Source organism: Porites lutea, chromosome 5, assembly GCF_958299795.1.
Source record: "Porites lutea chromosome 5, jaPorLute2.1, whole genome shotgun sequence".
Classification (NCBI taxonomy): Eukaryota; Metazoa; Cnidaria; class Anthozoa; order Scleractinia; family Poritidae; genus Porites; species Porites lutea.
In genome coordinates this window covers 23064446-23085828 of record NC_133205.1, presented here as the reverse complement: position 1 = coordinate 23085828, position 21383 = coordinate 23064446, and the positions used below count along the sequence as shown (strand labels likewise).

At 40.4% G+C, this 21383-nt stretch overlaps 1 protein-coding gene and 1 long non-coding RNA gene across 2 annotated transcripts in view; both read right to left on the bottom strand.

The window, feature by feature from the left end:
- Positions 1-1454: 1454 nt before the first annotated feature.
- Positions 1455-8359, bottom strand: LOC140938641 (uncharacterized). The gene is made up of 3 exons (XR_012165547.1): positions 8125-8359; positions 1937-2036; positions 1455-1814 (listed from the first exon to the last, which is right to left on the bottom strand). It is a non-coding gene; the product is annotated as an uncharacterized lncRNA (long non-coding RNA).
- A 669-nt stretch (positions 8360-9028) lies between these two features.
- The window catches only part of LOC140938635 (uncharacterized), a 41336-nt gene continuing 28981 nt past the window's right edge, over positions 9029-21383 (bottom strand). Inside the window, exons 6-16 of the mRNA XM_073388133.1 lie at positions 20599-21138; positions 19597-19786; positions 15885-19218; positions 15042-15545; positions 14022-14239; positions 13356-13510; positions 12158-12614; positions 11759-11881; positions 11082-11215; positions 10482-10740; positions 9029-9716 (exon numbers count right to left, since the gene is read on the bottom strand). Coding sequence (XP_073244234.1) covers positions 9578-9716; positions 10482-10740; positions 11082-11215; positions 11759-11881; positions 12158-12614; positions 13356-13510; positions 14022-14239; positions 15042-15545; positions 15885-19218; positions 19597-19786; positions 20599-21138 — 6053 coding nt within the window. The 3' untranslated portion in view covers positions 9029-9577. The remainder of the gene's footprint in view (positions 9717-10481; positions 10741-11081; positions 11216-11758; positions 11882-12157; positions 12615-13355; positions 13511-14021; positions 14240-15041; positions 15546-15884; positions 19219-19596; positions 19787-20598; positions 21139-21383) is intronic.

Below are 21383 nucleotides of genomic sequence, written 5' to 3'. Positions count from 1 at the left end.
CGTAATCTTGAGAAAATTGTTTCGTCATCTTTCCAAAAAATGGTCAAACAATACTTTTCTAGCTCTCTCTAACTGGTAAGAACAACTGGAAAGAAGAGATTTTATTTCTGCCCTATAGTCTGGGTGGCCAAATTCAGTATTATTTCTCCAAATTGGTTAATGCCTGATTTTGCTACAAAAATTGGGTATTGGGTATTTTCCAAAGATTAGTTAAGAGTTTTCAATTTAGTTTTTATTTACGTGAATAGTAAATTTTGGCTGTTTGGGGTCGTTCTAGATAAAAAAGAAACTTTGCTTGACCATAAAAAATAAATTTTCCTTAGTCACTAAATTGCATTTTTCCAAAGAAATTAGTCCATGTTTTTGGTCAAAATTTTTCATTTTGTGTATATTTTTTTTTAGCAAAAATAGACCCAGAAGTGATATTTTGGGATGTTCTGGATAAAAAATAAACCTTCCTAGACATTGAAAACATACATTTTACTTAGTCACTAAATTGGATATTATTTTTCCAAAGTCCATGATTTTGGTCAAAATTTTCGATTTCATGATCAATCATCATTCCTAAGCTATCCTCTTTCAGTTGCATGAAGAATCCTTCAGCCACGGTAGTACTGTTTTTGTGTACCAAAACCTAATATAAGCCCAATATAGGATTGCCAGGTTACCTAAGGAGTTTACATCAATATCCAGCCAGCAGCTTCCACACTGATGACTTAAAAATTGAAATGTCTTGAATAATAATTTCTCGATCAACTCCCTTTCGTGTTTACTATATATAATTTCTAATGCTTAACTACACACCCACAAAGCAGTGCTAACTTTCAGTTTATTACTCTCAAAATATGACTCATACTTACAATAAAATTGTCATTTATAACGTTATAACAGCATTAATGAAAATTATACCAATTCTGGATCGATTATGACAGTCCACATAGTTTAGTAAATGCCAAATTAAATGGGGTTGTGGAACGACAGATGGGTGAAAAATCTCCCCATATGTCCACCTGCCCCTAGGAGGAAAACCCCAGGCCAGTTACAAACCGAAATTGACCACAAAAAAAATCAGGTATCTTGAGCAAAAGAAAGACACAAATATCAATAGGTATCTGGAACCTAAAGATTAATTTTGGTTTCCAAGGATGCTGCTTCACTATATTAGTCACTTTTGCTTGCATCGGAGAATGCAGACTGTTCACAGTCGCCTATTTTTTCATGAGATCGTTTAGATATACCGTGTCTTACAGTCACGGCTATCTTGATTTTCAAATGTACCGAGGGGACAAGCTGAGGGTTCGGGTTCAGGTTCGGTTCGGGATCGGGTTAGCGTTAGTGTCAGTGTTCGGGTTCGGGTTGGGGTTAAGGTTGGGGTTGGGGTTGGGGTTGGGGTTAGCGCCCCCTAAGTAGGAACCGGTCTTTAAGTAGTTTTGACACTCATCCAAGATGTCAGTTCATAACGCAAAGCACTCGATTTCGAAGATCTTATGGAAAAATAGAGGACTGTGAACAGTCTACGGAGAATGCCTTAAACTGTCAAGGATCTTGAAAACTGCAATAAATCATTTAAGGAACCTTGTATCAGCTTTACTAGTAACAATGAAGGCACAAATCAAACGCTCTATTTGAGGAATTCCAATTGTATCATTGTATCCTTCTCTGGGAGCTGCTATGCAGAAGGAAGTTTCCTCCAAAGAATTCTATACTATGGAAAATTGACAGGATTTTCTCCCTCTGTCACAATTGTCAGGTAACTCAGATATAATGCCAGAAACTTTTTGAGCACTTCACAACCTGGATCCACACAGACCATGCTAAAAAAGAGGGGGGAAATGAATCACCTATAATAAAAATCAGCGACATAATTTGTCACCATAGCTACTTGTCACTTAAATGATGATTTATGATTTTTTTAAACTTGAAAACAGTCACATACCTCAAATCCATGGTAGATGGTGGAAGACAAAACAACAGTGGCTCCTCTTTTTCTGCTCTACTACTCTCTCCCTCACGGCAGGCCAGTAATCCCCTCTAGTCTTGAGATACACAAAAAGATAAAAGTTACTAACAGTCATGATTTTCACCTCTCAGCTAACAAAATAGTGGAATGGAAATGACTGTCAAACTCAGATAACTATGAACGCCTGAAAACTCTCAGGAATATTTATTGTGTAGTGACCAATCACAATAAAGTTCAGGGCGCGAAAGCAAACCACAAAACCACAAACTAAAATTAATTATTACCCGTGCCGTTTGCAGTTTAGTTTTCTCACGCCTCATTGGCTTTTTCTTCGCAACACAATAATATTCTGTAAAATTAATATTCCTGGCGTTCATCGTTTTGTGAGTTTCACAGTATTAAAGTCATGCAGAAAGCTACAGACACAATGATTACATGCACTTTCCACTAATCCATAGTACTTTTATGATCATCAGGAAGACAACAACAGTCATGGCAGACTGGTAATCTTGGCACCTCATTCCTTCTAATTTCAACATAAGGTAGAAAAAATGATATCAAGTACAAACAGTCGATGTTTAACTTCAAATCAATGTTTTATGGCATAAAGTGTATTCTCCAAAGTTAAACTGCACGAAGTTGAAAAAAAAAACCCAATAAAATTAATGTATCACAACAAATTGGGGTTGATAAAGAGACTCTTCAAAAGAAGGTTGAGTTTGATTGTCCGGGTGAACGTAGTCCTGAATAGGACTGTTGTTGTTGACAGTGACTGACATTTCGGCAACCTGTGCGGTAGTCATCTTCATCTGCATTAACTGTCATCCTTCAAGGTTTATGTAGGTTTTATTATAGAGTGGTACAGATATCCATAATTAATGGCATGCTGACAGCTAAAGTGACTTGCATTGACCCTTATCACCACAGGAGAAGAAGAACAGACAGTAGGATCAAGTTTATGGCCAAACACAACTTGAACCTTCCACAAGTTCAGTTTTTGTTGGAATCCAGCCATACACTTGAGCACCCAGCCACTGTTAGAAATCCATGTCTCATACAAGTAGTATCATTCACAAGTCTCCAGTCAGATATCTGGAATTTGTGGGGCAGGCATCAGGGATGCCATTGTGGATCAATGATCTTGACAAATGTAGCGGAACTGTCAGTATGACTACTGACTAATGAGAAGGCATGTTGGGTATCCTGGATTTCTGCGAGTTGGGTGGTGGGTTCCTCTGATTGCCAGGTTGACACCTTAGCAAAAAAGGCAAGCATCAGGAGGGACGTCACGCTTTTGAAGTTGAACACTACGAATAGGGAAAATCAGTCAGTACGAGTTGCTGGTTTCCTTCCACACTTACTGGTTTATTGGTTGACCAGTTCTATGATGTGTTATCTCTTGTGTTAGGCAGATTAAGTGACACCTCTTTCTGCTGAAACAGTTAATCGGCCAAACACCACTACACTTTCCACAAGTTCAACTTTCACTGGAATCTGGCCTGACACAAACACCCAGCTACTGTTAGAAATCCAATCTCACACAAGTAATATCTTCCACACGTTTCCAGTCAAATATCTGGAATGTGTGGGGTGCGCATCAGGGATGCATTTGTAGATCGATGATCACAACGAGTGCAGAGGAAAAGTCAGTAATGAGAACTCACTGAGTAGCCAAGTTGGGTATCCTTAATTTCGAAGATTTGGGTGGTAGGTTCCTTCAAGTGCTACATGTACATGTAGGTTGACACCGAAGCAAAAAGGGGAGGCATCAGGGATGCTTTTGTAGTTGAACATTACAAACAGGGAAGAACAGTCAGTATGAGTTTCTGGTTTCCATACTTACAGTACTGGCTTATTGGTTGACCGGTTCTATGATATCTGATCTCTTGTGTTATGCAGATTAAGTGACACTGGAAACTACACCTTCCACAAGTTCAGCTTTCATTGGAATCTGGCCATACACAAGCACTCAGCCACTATAGATTAGGAATCCAGTCTCATACAAGTGATATCTTCCACAAGTTTCCAGTCAGTAATCTGGAATGTATAGGGCAGCATCAGGGATGCAGTTGTGGATCACAACAAAGTGTAGAGGAACAGTCAGTATAAGTACTTACCTTGAAGGCATGTTGGGTATCCTGAATTTTCTTGATTTGAGTGGGGAGTTGACCTTCAATGCCACTTGCCTGGTTGACAACACAGCAAAAGACAGGCATCAGGTTTGTGCTTCTAGTTGAACACAGTGAGTACAAATAGGGAAGAACAGTCTGTATGAGTTCCCGGTTTCCATATATGTAATTGCTGGCTTATTGGTTGACCGGTTGTATATGATTCTACAGGTAATCACTTGTCTTATGCAGATTAAGAGGTGCATGTACCACTTTCCACCAGCACAGTTCATTGACTTAACACCACTTGCATTAACTTCAGCGAGTTCCAGCCAGGCATCTGGAATTAGAAGGATGCACTTGTAGGGAAGAATAATTGTCAGTATGGGTACTGTCTGGGCATGCATGTTGGGTATCCTTGATTTCATAGTTTTAGCAGAGGTTGGTTTGTGAGTTGTAGTTGACCATGCCAGTTGAAGGGGAACATTGAGATCGAGGTCTGATTTCCATAATATCTTGACATAAGTTTTGTCTGACTTACTTTGATTTGATCTCTTGCCAGCATGCAGTAGCAAGTTTTCTTTGTCAGCGGCACATAAAAAAGTGAAACTCCTCAGGTGTAGTGTCATGCGGGGTTGACGTTAGGAATATTACTGGAAATCCACATGTACACTTTCATGTATTTCACTTCACGGCCTGTTCAATGGCAGTGTTGTTGAGCTTTGTCACTGCATCTGTACACACATGTAGCTCATTCTTCAGAGGATCTTCAACTTGCTCACCTGTCCCCTTCCACTAACAGAGCCTCTATAGTAGGTGCTTTTTCCTGTTTTCCCTAATGAGGTTTAACATGAGGTGTTTAACAAGACAGAGTTGTTAGCCCTGCACTAAACCCCCAACCTGAGGAGAAGGATACGGTGCTGCTTAGACTCAGGCCCTTATCCCTTAGACCAATCTGGCATACATGTAGTTGAACCCACCAGGAGCATAAGCTCCCACCATCATAGCTCTGGACACAACATGGGCACGCAAGCCTCACTCCACATCAAGGCACAGCACCAGGGGAGGGAAGACCTGTTAAACATTCTTAAAATCAATGCTATACTATACATGTAAGTACTATCAAATCTTTGTAATAATATTATTGTAACATATTACAAGGTGGCAAAATACATTATAACAAGAATGAATAATCTCTCTCTTATGTTACATGCAAAATGTGCCGTCCATTTAAAACCTTGACCACTCAAGTTATGGAAGCTTGATTTATTTTTAATTTGTTATCTCCAATTTAACTTTCGCTAAACTATACCAATCAAAGAGTTCTGTGAGCCAACTTATAGGTGAGAATATTATTGACGAAAACTTTTAAGAGCGGTTATAATTTGTACAATCATTACGATTCGTGGATGAGTTGCTAATAAACTGAAACGCAACAACTCATCTCAAATTTGGATAGTGTATTAAAACAAGTGTGAAATTTGAAACTTAATTCTTTTAGAAGGTATTCGCATAAAAGAAAATTTGATTTTGCAGTGCCTCCAAAAACTAACCAGCTTCATAAATTCATAGGCTTCTTAAAACTGAGTGATAATAAATTATTTTCTGGTTGAATTTGACAAGACAACACTTCATCAAACAGAAATTCACAAGCCATGCACAAGCACTTTAGGATGTGTTGCGGATCATCTGTTAACTCTTTATGCCCCAAACATCCACCTACAAATTCTCCAAACTGGGCTCCATATTTCCTTAAAGAATTAGTTGAAAGAATTTGATAAAAGATCAAAACATTTTCCCTTTAAATTGGTTTCATTTTATTACTTGTCATAACCTTTTTTATGATCGATGTCAATATTGTTGAAAGAAAATTGATGTTAGTCACTCTTGGGACTTGAAGATCAGTTAAAATACTAACAAGATGTCTGCACCAACAACAAATTTCTCTATTTCACAAAACAAAATCATTGCCAGGCAACGTTTTGCACTTCATTTTGACCATACAGAAGGCTAGCAAAAACTTGCTATTATTTGACCCAAATATATAGGCTAATAAACCCTTTAGATAACAGATATTTCCACACTCTAGAACAAAACCTAAATAATTGTTCACAACCCATCTCTCTTCTCTAAAACATCACCAAACATAATTTCTATGTTCACATCATCTTTGCAAACAGATAGCAAAGATACTATGTTTGACCAAAAATCATAGGGTTTCTGCTGTTGGGGAAATGGACATTTCCTCTGATTTGAAGGGGCAATGTTACAAGGTTATTAATTTCTGCTTTAGATCAATGCTGTGCTGAAGTCTTTGCTTACAAGTAGTTCCTCTACCCTTACATGAAATGCCACTGTAGGGTTAAGATGAAGATATCAAAGAAATTTTATCATGGAACACTAACCATGATCATTTTTAGTGATTTCTGCAGGCCAGGCATAGCAATAAATCTTGTTAGGCAAACTTCTTTCAAGTTTCTTCAAATCCATGTCCATTATTGCCATCTGTTGCAACAGACGACAGGGAACAGTTTCATGCCCATATATTATTATTAGTCATCGACATGTAAATAACAAAACTATACGATTATTGTTGTACACATAAATCAATAAATTGATGCAAAAATGTTTTTAAAAATATGGCAAGTAGCACAAAATACAAAGGATTTGAACATAAAGTTTTACTGAAGCAGTTCTCATCACTTTCTACTATACCTTTGGATTTGTCGAGTATTGTTCCTGTTACTTTACTGCTCTGTCACAACAATGAGTTGCAGACATGCATGTACCTTTATGGGTAAGAACACTACATGTATTTGGAAGAATTAGCTATTGTCTCAATTCAGTGAAAGCAGAAGTATTTTTTATCAAAGGTTATAATTGTCATTTCTTGCACACCAGTTAACGTAATTGTATATTTAGTGTATTTTTTTTTACCTAGTATAATGAAAATTAGGGTGAATTTCTTGACTAAAATCTGAGATCGGATTAAAAATCCGGATCATCAGAATTTTTTGTTAAGAAAAGAAACAATGTATTCAAAAAAGGAATATTTTTCATTCATTTCCATAGAAACGACCCACAGTATTGACGGTATCGTTGAGAGAGAATTACACGGCTGTTGATGATGTTGCAAATTTGCTGATCTTTCATTTTAATCTGGACAGTTAGCTCAAGGACACTGCTTCAGAAGATGAGTCCTGAAATAAGATATTTACTGGAAAAGTAAACTGCTGCAAGACGCGATGGAGAAGTTGTGTAGTTTTGTCTCTCCAGATAAAACGGATAAAATTGATCACTTAATGCATGCCTCGAGTTCAGATTAGATTACAGTGTTGTCAAACAGCTGCTGTATGTATTAAAATTATTTCAAGTTATCGGTGGCTGTATTCACTCTTTTTGGATCCATAGTAAAGAAACCCTTCGGATCATATGTATCCAAAGTATCTGGTTTTAAATATCATCCAAAGAATCCACCTCCGTTGTGGATCATTTGGATCAGCAATGCATTTTTGGATTTTAGTAAAGGAACGAAATATAATTATCTGTTTTCGGATTACAAATCTGGATTTGGACATTAGTAAAGAAATGCACCCTTATTTCTTGCCCTGAAGAATTGCCCTGAAGGATGTACATGTACAAGAATTTATGTGTCTTATAGATCACCTAAAATGACCATAATGCAAGGACACAAATGCCTTCACACCTATAGTGTAGACAATCATAATTCCAAAAGGATGCTGTTTCCAAATAAATTCCCTAATTTTTCCAGTATGTTTCATGATCGAGAAGTATGACGCTTGTCAGATAAGCATCTGCTTGCAGCACTTACATGATTGTAATCTTCGATTAGGAAACAGTAGTACCCAGTCCGTAGTCAGTAATCCACAGGCCGCAGTACTAGTCCGAGTATTTTACTGGCCGATTAAAATTTACACCACCCGAATACGCATGTAAGACGACAATAAAGGTCGTTGACTTCGTTTATCTCTTGTCCAATCATTCACTGACTGTTTAATTAATAGAAGAACCTCTCTGTGTTTAAATAAAACGTACCTGGAGGCTGTACATGTAGCAGAATTACTTTCGTTGTGTATTGGGTCCTTTCCTTGCGGATGGATAAAGGCTATCGACGCTATCAGTATCGCCAAGACTGTGCAAACACATTCTTGCTACAGCAAAACGAAAATAAGAAGAAAAGTTCCTTAAGAAACTCCTCTACGAGAAACTCTTTTGAAGAAACTTCATGTTCCTCCGATATTTCGTGAAAGCTGGTACAAAATACAGAACAAAAATACAGCGTTGAAAGTGTCCCATGAATCTCTGGGGTCTTTGTTTTCTGTGTGGAGCCTGGACCCTGCGTAAATGCAAACACAATACAACGCAACAACGCAACTTACGCAACAGCCGTAACGCAACTCAACGCAACACGTGTGAATCAACCCCGTCCCCAGGGTCTTCTTAGGTCGCGTGTGAAATGGAAATAAAAAACCAAGCGGTCAACCAAGCGCCGACGCAAGAAATAGAAAAAATGTCATTTCCTTCTGCTTGCATTTACGCTTGTGTTTGCACTTCAATTGTGCGAAACGAGACAACGCAAACGCAAATGCAATGCCAAAGTTTGTCAAAATAATACCGTAAGTTAGTTCACTGTCATTCTCAAAGGAAATGGTCTTCAATTGTCGGGAAAACAAACCATCCGTGGACGGTCATAAATCGAGTAGTCTGAAATGTCATCCGTCTCTTCGCCTCACCCCGCAACCGGCAGAGACGTCGTCTCTTTTGCCGCCCCGTTGGGACGAATGACAGATGACATGCCAGACTAGAAATCGAATCAAAAACAGCCGATTTTTTCTGAGGGGAGGGGGGTGTCTGTGCACAGGCTAATGGAGAAGAGCAAGTGAGTTAGATCCCTAAGATATTCTTTCTATCAAAAGCGAAAGAAATTACGCACGGAAAATTCGAGTTACCAGCCTTTATTAGCATATTAAACGCTGAAGTGCAAACAAAGTAAAAGCAAGAAAATACACACATTCAGAGTCGGATACACCGGCTACAACTTCCCTAAGCCGGGGTTCTAAACTACTGACGAGAATTGTCATTGTCTTAAGAATATGTAAATGGAGGTTAAAGAACCAGTTAAATGTACGTTAACTCAAAGCGACAGTCTAAAAACAGTCTATGAGAACGTCAACCTAATTGTGAGAGGTTTTCCTTCTATCTATTTGAACGAAATTGATGCTCGAAGCATGCCGCGACAGTCGTAGCGACGTTGCAAGCGTCAAGTTCGTTGAACTAGTCCCCAGGCCCCAGGGCTTCAAGTTTATGAGAAAGAACGATTAACTAAAATATCTGGGGCCTCAGGGCAACGCTAACTCTAGGCCGTCGCACAACACATGTGCTCTGTGTCAATTGAACTGACTTTCTTCATCATAAACTACGTGTTCTTACACGGAAACTACTCTACTTTCAAATTATGCGAACCTAAGCAGTTAAAAAAAAATAGCTGTCACTCCTCCTCCCGTGAGATTTCCTGACTGGTATCATCAGCATCATCTACCAGAGGGACTACCGGCTTTGATGAAGGCAACACCGGCTTGTAGGCCTCCTTTCTTGCCTCATCGGGATTACCTTGATCGTCAACACTTCTAATAAAAAGAGAATAACTTCAATCCCAGGAATAAAGCTGGAAAACTTTACAGGACCTTTCCCCTATTCCCCTTTAAGTTGAAAAAGGTTCGCTGTTGTACATTTGTCTTCGAAAGTCCGGGATTTTGGTTTGGACGGGGTACAATCTTGTGAAGGTAACCAGAGTCGCAACCTCGGACAAAATAAAGGGGACACTTCAAAGGAAATCCTCCCCCACACACACCTCCCTAGGCCGCAACGTTTAAAGCGGTTTGTGTCTGGACATCTGGTTGCTGAACTCTCGGGACTATTCCATTTGGAACGGGTGGGGTAAAGTAGGAGTTAAGGCCCAATCTCGGGGGATCCATGTAGTCTCCATGTAGTCCAGGATCCATGGGACCGTAACTAAAAAAAGTGCTGACTAAGAAAGTAACGTAAAAGAGACATGATTGATATTGACGAGTTAATCATCAACAGAAATTGAGCCTGGGACAAGGCTCCGCAGTAGCGGAAAAAGGCAAAAAGAAGGGGTGAAATAGGAAAAATATCTAAGAGCGAAGTGAGCCGAGCTCTTGTCTGGGGAGGGGGAAAGGGCCACCCTCTTCCTCCCCAGACTACCGGTGGGCTCGCTTCGCTCGCCGATGTTTTGCTTCCCTTTTCCCCCAATGCGGAGCCTGGTCCAAGGCTAACAGAAATAATGTAAATCGTAAGTTGTATTTCCAACAAATAACGTGCTCCAGCCATTAGACTACACAGTTGTAAGTGCGCTTAAACTATTTCCTTACCGTTTTTTCTTCGAGCCGCGAAGTCCTCCCCTTTCCCTCCCATCTAAGTCATCTACCAGTGCTGGGTGCTCTTCACCATCGGAACTGGTGGCAGATGGGGTTATACAAGGCGGTTCGTACAAAGGGTTCACCAATCCCTTCGGCATTTCTTCGAAGGTTGTAAAAGAAGTTTCCATCTCATCATCACTGCTCGCTGGCGTCCCCCCCGGTAAAACAGGGCCCAGCTGATACCAATCTCTTAATCTCACCCTCGACAGACCTGGCAGTACACAACACATCACATAAAACAAATTGCTTTCACTTCGGCCCATTAAAGCGATTGCATTGGTTAAAAATACATTTAGTGCTGCATTTAGGGGAGGTCGATTGTATGATTGATTTTTATGGAACCGTGGTTTCCATTGATTCGATCACACACCGACGCAATGAAGAAAAAAACGCCAAACAAACAACAACAACAATAAAAACAAAGAAAGGAGTAAAGTTTATACAGGTAAGCTTCATACAGGCCTTATTTCATAGAGATTTGTAACGATGAGGGGAATCAAATACGCTTTGCTTAAGACTTTGATTGTAATTCTAACAACCACATTTACCAACCTGATAGCTTTCGCTTGGCACTCTTTCTCTTTGTTGGGACAGGTCGGTCCCCGTTATCACTGCCTTCGTTTATTAATGTTTCGTCACCACGTCTATGATTATGAATATCAGGAGTAGAGTGGAAGGACATGACCCTAAGTAAAACCAAAAAAGGATTGAATGAATCAAAAAAATGCACCATACTTGCTACACTATTCTACAACGCTCTTGCATTATGAAATTATACCAAGCTTTGGTCAAAAAAGGTTGATGACCTTCCGAGTAAATTTGCGAGCAAAAGTTGAATAGCTAAATCGTTGTTAACAATCTCAGAATTTTCTTTTAGTATGTATCTTGTAATAATTGTCAGCAAATGTTATGTTTATTCAAGCTAATGTGAGTAAGTTATTCACGGCTCTGTAGAGGGCATTTGCATTAAAATGTACTGCCATGTTTGACCTACGTCAACCCAAGGATTTGTATTGTTTTAAAAGCTCAACCGAATTAGAGGACAACGACAGAAATGACAACAACAAAAAAGTCAGCTGTTTTTAAGGTCACTGGGTACGGACATGAGGGTGAATGGCTGAACAAGCTCTTAACTGTTTGTAGTTTTTTTTTAATTATTTCTAAAAACGCGTCCATCAAAAGAAAAACTTCCCTTGCGCCTCTAAAGAGAAAGACGAGGCTCAACTCACATTAGAGAATCCGCTGAACGCGAGTCTGCGCCCGGGTCGAGGTCTCTTGGGTTCGGCTGTACGGTCTCTCTTTTTGTGCTCATGGAATTGCAGTAAGAAAACTCGGGAGGTCTTTCATCCACCCTGTGAAAGGAAGTAAATGTGATCGCTGTTGTTAGAATAACCGGTGCAGCAGTCAACATAATACGAATTGTATCCACAGAGATCCACTGCTGGATATATATTTATTTTCTCCTAATCGTCAGTACACCTAATGCAAATGACAAGTGAAAAAATAGGAAAAGCACTTCTTTAAGAACCTTTGCTTTTCATTTCGAATTGTTTCTTACTATGACTGAACACATTGGAAAGGCTATTTTGAACCTAATGAACATCAATCAAACATTTATATTGCTGTACCTAATTGCGTTGTGGTGTTTTCTCCACTTCCGCCACGCGAACAAAATAATCAAAAGCAGCAGAAAGGCAGCACAAACACCGCCAATGATAATCCACTTCCAGGTCCCACTCGCTTCTTTGTTCCCTTTGATCACAATCTTTGCCTTTGTTTGATCATGTGATGCTAACAAGGCTCCACCCGAGGTTTTATCAAGCTGGACCCACATTACACTCTTTGGTGCCTTTTTCTTGTCGTCGGCAACGTTGATAGTTAAAGATTCGTTCCATTTACCATCGTTCAGCGCTATTATCCCAGAAGTCGGCCAAACAAGCTCTCTATCAAGTGTTGAGTCATTCTGATATAACGACCACTGTACTGTTATATTGCCTTGTGCTCCTTTCGCTCTGCGTACTGGAATTTCAAGTTTGGTCACTTGTTTAGCACGAGAAACTGCCACCACGCCCTCTTTGTTGTAAACTGAAAAACAAGAGAGTGAGGTTATGTTTGTTTGTTTGCTTCTCAGGGCGCGGCCATGAAAAAGTGAGCCACAACGTCTGAGACAGCGTTTAACGACCAAAATTAGCATTTTTCACTTACTAAGGAGACAGCGTGGCTGAGTGGTCTCCTGATCGGACTCGCAATCCAGCGGTCCCAGGTTCGAGTCCCGCTCTGGATTTGCCCTCGGTCGTCCCTAGCTCAGATCCTCGGCCACGCTTGTAAATAGCTAACTGGTTGCCTCCTACCAGTTGGGGTTTTTAATCCTATTGTGTTGTATTTGAATTATCTTTTTCTAATTATTTTTTAATTATAGTGCCTGTAAACTAGCTGGATAAGCTAACTGCACTTTCCACAATAAACAAAGTTTAAACCTTTAACCTTTAACCTTTTCGACTGCAAAGTGCATGCAGGAAATTATAGTAATTGTCCGTAGAGATCTCACATTGCAAAAGCGCAGCCTTATACATTGATGCTGTTGGTTAGAAACAACTCCAAGTGAAGACCGGTGAACAGTTGTCGTGAATTGCGTGGTTCATTACGCTATTCCGACACAGAAAGAAAATGCAGCCTTCAGTAGACCTGTATACTGGGTCTTGCTACCAGACTGTGAAGTGGACAGGCAGCACCCTACTGACAGTCAATGAATGCAAGGAACTACAGCACTCTTGTCTAGTAACTACTTTTAGTCATGCCTTTATGGGTCAAACATACTGTACTTACTTGAGCTGTTCTTGTCAAACAGAACCATTCCATGCTGTGCCGTAAATGACCAGAAAAACGCAAACTGAGTTAGGTGACACACATCTACCGTTAGTAACTTGATTGTCTTGTTCACGTGACTCCATGGCTTTGGACACGTGAGGGACGCGTCAAACCTGTTATGGACAAACATTTCTTATGGCGCAAACATTGGAGATTACAAGAATCTATGCTCCTTAACAATCCGAAATCCATGTTTCACCTATTAAGCAACTTATCTATCTCTAGGTCTTCAGGGAACTCGTTTTTAGTCTGCGTAAAGGCGTATTCTCCAGGGGCCAGAGCAGTCTTTTCTGTGAGCATGTAGCTTCCTTCTCAATCTTTTTTTAAAAAGAAAAATCACAGGAAGTTTACGGAGAATTTAAACTGCATCCAATCGTGCGTGTATTGGGCTTTAACTCATTGTAATTCCCTAAGGTGTCTGGAATTCAATATTAAAATGTTGATTTCATTTTAATTAATGAATTAAAACACGAGCAAAGCGTAACACGCCAGCGTAACCAGGCCGAAAGCTTTGTGATCTTTTCTTCATCACGCCTTTGGCAAAATGTGCGGATATGCTTGTATGATGTAATGAGTAGTACTTAAAACACCTAACAAGAGACACCTAAAACCATGAAAACCTACCAGGTTTCGTTTTCTGGATCCCATAGATACAACACTGGGTCGACATCTTCCTTGGTGACTTCATTGCTAACGTGTTTTTTGTTGGCTTTGACCAGTTTATTGACGTCATAGAACATGGAAATTTTAATTGGCTTTACGAACCTATAGCCTTCCTGGACAGTGTTATTGACCGGGTCCAACGCTTTTATGACAAAACTGTAATTGCCAAGCATGAATTGCTGCCAAATGAAAAGACCAGAAAAACGTTCTTTAGTTGTCAAGTTGTCAACCCCAACCAGCCCCTAAAGAATTCCCAAAGCCAAAAGTTGGTGGTGCATCCTGGTAGGGTATTCTCATCCAGATAGGTACGTAGGCAAGGTGTTCGGTGGTAAAAGATTTTCGCCCAGGATAGAGATTAAAATTTACAAGTATGTGTTGTGGTTTCCGGGGTTGTGGTTTAGAATATGATTACAACAGTACGGTTAAACATGCTATATATCTACTTTATAGCCTGAAGGTTTTTATAGTCCGACACTATAGCTACTACTTAAAAATATACACAATACTCAGGTACTTCATTATGTCGTAAACAATGTAATCGGTGAATAAGTGGCTGACAATTTACTTGGGTAACTAAAATAATAAATGGAGTAGAACGCTCCTTAGATTGATTCGTCTGAGAAAGATGGGATAAGGGAGAGAGAAATTTAAAGACAATGCCCTGTCACCCAAAAGCTCTTAAGCAGGAAACTGGCCAACAGTTGGACACTAGCCAGCTCAGATCAACCTAAGGACGAATTTGTAAGACATTTAGTCAGTCAGTCGGGTTGATAGCAAGCGGCTTATCAACTGGATCGAACGAAACAAACGAACGGTAGGACAGATATAATTTCAGTCATTGTTACTCCTTATTTGCTAGTACGTCAGCCAGTGCAGTCAGATCAAATAGGTAGATTAGAGACTGGGGCATCTCATCAGTTGGACCATTAACAGTTGGGGCAGTTGGAGTGCCATAAACAGCTAGCAGATCAAGATACATACCTTTGGCTTAGTGTCTTTAGGATTGCTAACAGGACCCTCCTCAGTCGTGTTCTTCTTAAGTGCTTCGTTATCCAGGCTGAAGGATCGCAGTTTTACTTCCCCTTGAACCGCTCCCTCTGGTACAGTCAATGTCCCATATGTCTGTCCCACTCCTCCATCTTCACGCGATCCGTTCACATTAACATTAACAGTGTCAAAGAAAAACGACGCAGAAGACTTATTATCAAAGGTGTATTCTGATTTTCCGACCACTATTCCATTGGAGGAAAATTTGTCTGATAGCAATCCAGCTCCATTTGTAGCTCGTACTGTTGCAAAGTATTTCTTTCCTTTTTCAAGGGCGTTGTCTTTAAACTTAGCTAGCCATATTGTTGTATTGGTAACTTCTTCGAAATCTTTTATGTCAGTCGAGCCAGCTGCCGTGCCCCAGGCAACTTCGTATGAGGTCACGCCACTCTCTGGATCAATTGCTGCGAAGTATGCAAAAATAACATCAACGAAGACCTGCAGAAGGAAAAACATTAAATTGTGTTAGCGGCACAGAAAACTATTTTTTAGATCCTTCCGCTCTTCGTATCAACATTATTCTCTTGAAGTACCTTCTTTTAGATTTCGAGAGTGATCAGTTGCAGTATAGTGGTAGACGCCTGTTTCCTTTTGGCGTCCTTAATAGAGTTTCCTAAAATGTTATTCAATGCATATTATTAACTACCTGACTCCTTTAACCTCTTAAATTTCGAACATGATCGAGAATCTAAAAGTTCAAAACTTAAACGCACAAAGAAACTTTTTGAGACTGTGTTTTTGATAAGAAATAGAAAGATGTGAAAAATAGAACTTAACCTGAAAGTCCATATCCGGTCCCATTATTCCATCCCTGACGTATTTCAGAACAGGCGGTGTTGTATCTATGGTAACGCCGTCACTGCAGTTAGCTGAACATCTGCGGGCTCCGTTGCAGGCCATAACGGTAACATAATAAGTGTCTCCATGCTGCAAGTTTAGCCCGTAGTAACTTCCGTTTGGTCTCATTCCCGCACTTTCACAGACCTTGATGTCATCTTTCATTGGTTGAGATCCCACACACCAAAAATACTCTACAATGTCACTTTCACTGTCCATAAATTCAATCCATCTGGCGTGAATCTCTCTCGTGTTGTTTGTAAAGTCAATATCTGTATCTTCAAAACTTCTAGAAGAGCACTGACTGTCCTCACCAAAGGTTGAATTTTCAGAACAGTTCGTATTTCGATCACTGCCAATTCCATCGTAGACGACACCAGCTTCGGGAGCAGTAGGATCAATGATGAATGATTCCGAAAGAGAGCTTGTTGATTGGTCTGCTCGAGTTGTTTCAAGTAGTTGGATAGTATAAAGGTTTTCAGAGCCGGGTACAAAAAACGATCCATTTGCTAAGTGAATAGTGACTCCTTTTGTTTTGTTGTCAACGGTTAACGAAGACTGACAGGTAACCGAATCACAAACACTGGACGTGAAGCTAAACGGATCTTCGCCTGGTGTTTGTAAGCACGTCATCCTCTCGCATACTGAACACATTTCTGCGAAGCCACCAAACGACTTTTGCCCCTTTTCACAAGGTGCACATCCCACAGATCCTAAGCCTTTGATATGAGAAACCCTGACACGAACATAGTCAACAGGGCAATATGTAGTTGCATAGATTCGTCCAGTTCCGAGATCTTCCCCTTGCCCAGGCCAAGCTAGGACATTGGGAGTGCCAATCAAAACTATGTTTTCCATGAAGGACACAGACGCACGAGGAATTCCGTCATCTACTCTCAAGCCACTCTCCCGCGTGATGGCACTTCCCAGATTAATACATTTTCCATCTTTATACTTTGAGTGTACTCCATGAAAACCAATAAGCCGTACACCATCGCGTCCTCCTAAAGTCAGCATACCCAAACCAACAATGTAACCTTTATCACGGGTATTGACGTCCAGATTTCCACTTAGGCTCTCATCCGGCGCTACAATAAAATGGCATACTTCTCTGTACGAATAGGTTGTGGTGTTGAGCTGAAACACTTGAGTGACCTTGGAGTCTTTAGATACTACGACAAGAGCGTTAGTTTCGGTGAGGCGTACCGACAGATGGCCAGTAAGGTTTTTATGATCCTTAGAGCAGATAGTCATTAGCAAGGCAGACGTGTCGACAGCGTAGACAGATATAGAGGAATTCTTTTTGTCCCCTCTCGCTATTGCCAGAAGACGTCCATTTAAAGACAGGGAATGACCAAAATCAGGATCTCTCATCTCTTCTCCTAGAGTTCTTACAAACTTCCAACCACCTCCATTCTCTTGGAATACAGATACAACACTGGCGTTTGTGGAAGAATTTATTCCAGTCATGGCGATGTGGTTATCATTTATGGAAATTACCGGGCCGATGCTATCTGCCCAGTAGTCAGTGGGAGAACAAGCTGAAGGAGAAAGAACCTTGCAGTTTCCTAGAACAACAGTCTTGAATAACTGGAGATTTCCAAAATCATCGAGGCTGCTCCGGTAAACATGTACCTTACCGTCAGACAAGAATAATGAGCGATTTTTGTGGGACACTACCTTCACTGGGTTCGCAGTTGTACCAGTAATGTCTTCGGGAAGGGTCAGGTGGCTCGCTGATCTGTTTCTGAGGGGAAGAGCAAATGCTCTATCTCCCGATCCAACAGCAAAATAATCACCCTGTAATTGCGCAAGGGAAGCACCAAAATGTTGTGACGGTAAAGTGGCTTTAAAGTGTAAGTCAGTGAAAGCAGTCTTTGGATCTACCGGGCTTTCGGCGCAACACGGCCCTTCAGGATCAGCAAATCCAGGAATAACTCGCATTATGCTTTTATCTTCAGTGGTGTTGCTCTCATTTTTATCCGACGCCACTCTTTGTACGATTATCTTGAAGTCTTTTGTGGGGCTAAAGAGGTTATGTTCCAAGAGAAAGGCTGTTCTGTTAGCCGTGTTGTTGGTAATACTTCTAATGACTACCTGAAGGTCGCTCGGTGAAGATATATACTTCACGTCCTGGTCTACTGCACTTTTATTTACGCTTGGTAGTGTCAGGTTTGGCTGCCAGCGTAAGTGCTCCTTTTCAGCGGCTATATCTCGGATGTACAAACTTCGTAGGGGAGGTGCACTGGGTTCGATTCTTAGTCCGTCACTGGAAGCTTCAGCGCAAACACCTCCTTCGTTCCAGACCCTTAAGATTCCTCGGTAACGTTTCCATGGTTCCATAGCGACGCTTCGAATTGTAACGTTCCGTTGCCATGATAGTACATCCATGAAATCGTGGACTAGTGGCTCGCTATTCCACGACTTCTGCGAGCCAACTTGAGGAAGAGACACATTTGAGGAGGAGTGAGTGACTGCCACTTGAATTTGCAAGCGCGAAATCTCCTTTACGTATTTTCCAGCGATCTTCCAGCTAAGCGATAAACTCTGCATCATGGCTTTCCAGTCGATATCCGAAAATCTACTTGCATTCAAGCTGGGAACATCAAGTACCTCCATTATCTTAGGTGCAACTGAAATTACCTTGCACCCTTCAGAAACCAACTGGGTCTTAAGTTTAACGTTATTGACTGCGTAAACTGTGGCATAGATCAATGTTCCCGAGGTAAGTCTGCTGACTATCGCCGCACCTTTTCCTTTCAAACCAACAGTTCGTATTTCCAAAACATCACATTGTGCTTTTGCAGTTCCAACGCACCAGTCATACCGCTCGAGTCCACTCTCTAGATCTTCAAACGCATCCCAGTCAGAGGTTAAGAGTTCGTCGGAGCACGTAAAACGAATATGAGAGGTCGCGTATACCTCATGGTCTGGTTTCTCGACCACAAGAGGAACTGAACTGTTTGAATTAGATCCATTGGTACGAGGGAGTTGTGTCGAGGTGACGGAGAGGTTGATGGCATCTTTGATTGTAGGAGGTGTTGAATCCATCAGTATTGCATTTGTTGTTGTTTGTGAAGACAATCCAATACGATTAAATCCCTTCACGACTGCGTAATACGACTCTCCATGGATAAGGTGTAATCCACGCACAGTGAAGCTTGTGTTTGTCCCAGCAAAAGTAAAAGGGGTTACAGTGCAGTTATCGGGAGTAGTAGAGATACAGACATGGTACTGTGAGATGCCACTCTCTGGATCAGCAAATGGTGCCCAACTGAAGAAAATATTTTATTGGTTTAGTACAACTGCATTCGTAGTACGACGAGTAAGCACGCAGCCGCGGCATTGAATGCTTTATCCATCCATGTTCTTTATTTCAAAATGTGGTTAAGCATAAGGGTAATCACCACAACAAACATTGATCGCAATGACAACAAAAAGGGAATGATGTAAGCAGTTTCGTAATTCAGTAACCAATTTTCGATTCAAGAACAACTACGAAAAAAAAATCGATTATTGGAGAAATAACATAATCAAAAGAAAATGTGGCGCAATGTTATCACGGCTTGACACATTTTGCAATTTTGTTTTTTTGTTACGTGCAAAAAATTAGAAAAAGGTAACAATAATTAATAATATTGAACGCACTCACCTGATTACAAGTTTTCCTAAATCGGATTGGTACGTAACAGGTTCAGTTCCAGTCCCCAACCGTGCTTCACTAGCCGTGGGAGGAGTAAAATCGACAATAAAACCGTCTGAAGTAGCTTCTATATGAAGCCCAGCAAGGTTAACTGCTCTAATAATGACAGTGTACTGAGCACCACTCTCAAGGTCTAATCCTATAAAGGTGACAGAGACAGCGATCCTCAATAAGCACTTGTACCGAATGCAACGGGATGTTAAAATATTGTAAGATAAAAGGGATCTAGACTTAACAAGAAGTTTTTCACGTTCGACTGAGAGAAAATGTCGCATGATCATCGTGTCGTTCTATTAATGTGTTCGAATGATCATATCAAGCCAATAGGCGACACAAGGGGCCAATAAGCGACGTTACACTTCTGAGTTAACTAATATTCATAAACTTTTAGAAAACTGACCGCAGGTTGTTCTCCAAAATTAAGAGCAATGTTAACCATCCATTATATTCCTTTTTGCCGAAAGTCAAAGAGTCATACAAGAGGTTAAGATCACAAGCGATTCAATTACCACGGTTTAATACTGAACGTTTTAAGAATAGTTACTTTAATAGAATAAGGTTTAAATACAATTTAGCAATTTAACAATATAGATTTTCAATGTTTTAACAGGTTGTATATGATAATTGTAAATAATCTGTGCGATCTTCATGATTTGTATACTTCACTCTCTGTAACGATTGCTATGTATTTTAACGGGTGAAATAGACATTTTATTTATTTACTTACTTATTTAATTTAGTTTGCTATTAGCTGAATTACGCATTTGATTGGTCATGTTTCAGGTTTTTAAGCACAACTGCATTAGTACTGACCTGCTACACTGGGTGACATAAAACATTAACCTAAGTGTTTCTTTCCAAGAAGAAGATTCTTAATAATCATTCTGTGTATAATACTGCAATAACAAAATTAATATGATACGTAGGCTATTTTTAGGACATAACGTTTACCTGTGATCGTCAAATTAGAAGCTAAACCAACTCCAGTGAACGGCTGAGGGCAGAAGGACAAATTCCTAACATCACATAAAGCGACTTCATAATATTGGACGCCTGACTCAGGGTCCTCGAAGCCAGACCAGCGTGCTCTGATATCATCCTCGCCATTAATGTAGTCCACATCTGACTCAACTCCATCAATCACCGTGCCAGGTGATGGTGGCGTATCGTCGACTGTCACACCATTTGATGTGAGTGAAGTTGTCACGCCTGCTCCGTTTGTCGCACTTACAGTAACGTAATACTTTTGACCATTTTTCATGGAATCAATGAGAACCTTTCGGACGGAGGTAGTAGCTGCACTCAGTTCTGTTTCTTTAACGAGATTGCATGAACGTGGCAAAGAGCCAGCACACCACTTAATTTCCGTGACGTCACTTTCGAGGTCCTCAAAAGCATTCCACTGGGCTGCTATGTAACTTCTGCTTCTCTGAACGTCAAGGTCATGGGCTCCATGAGAACCATCCTTAATGACTCCTTCATTAACAGGACCTAACGTAAAAGTGATTGACATAAATAAGATTCTGACTAGAGGGTAAAAGATAAGTATTTTGCGCCTTTGCACTGAAATGAAAATAAGCGCAACCCGGAATTCTTCATTTGCTTTCAAGATTTTCCATATACACTGTGTTTTGCAAGTTTCGAAAAAAGAGATTTGAGAGGCAAATACGGAAAACATTTAATCTTTTTAAATGTCATAAGCAATAAGCCTGCTCTTATCTGTATCGAGGCTTTCA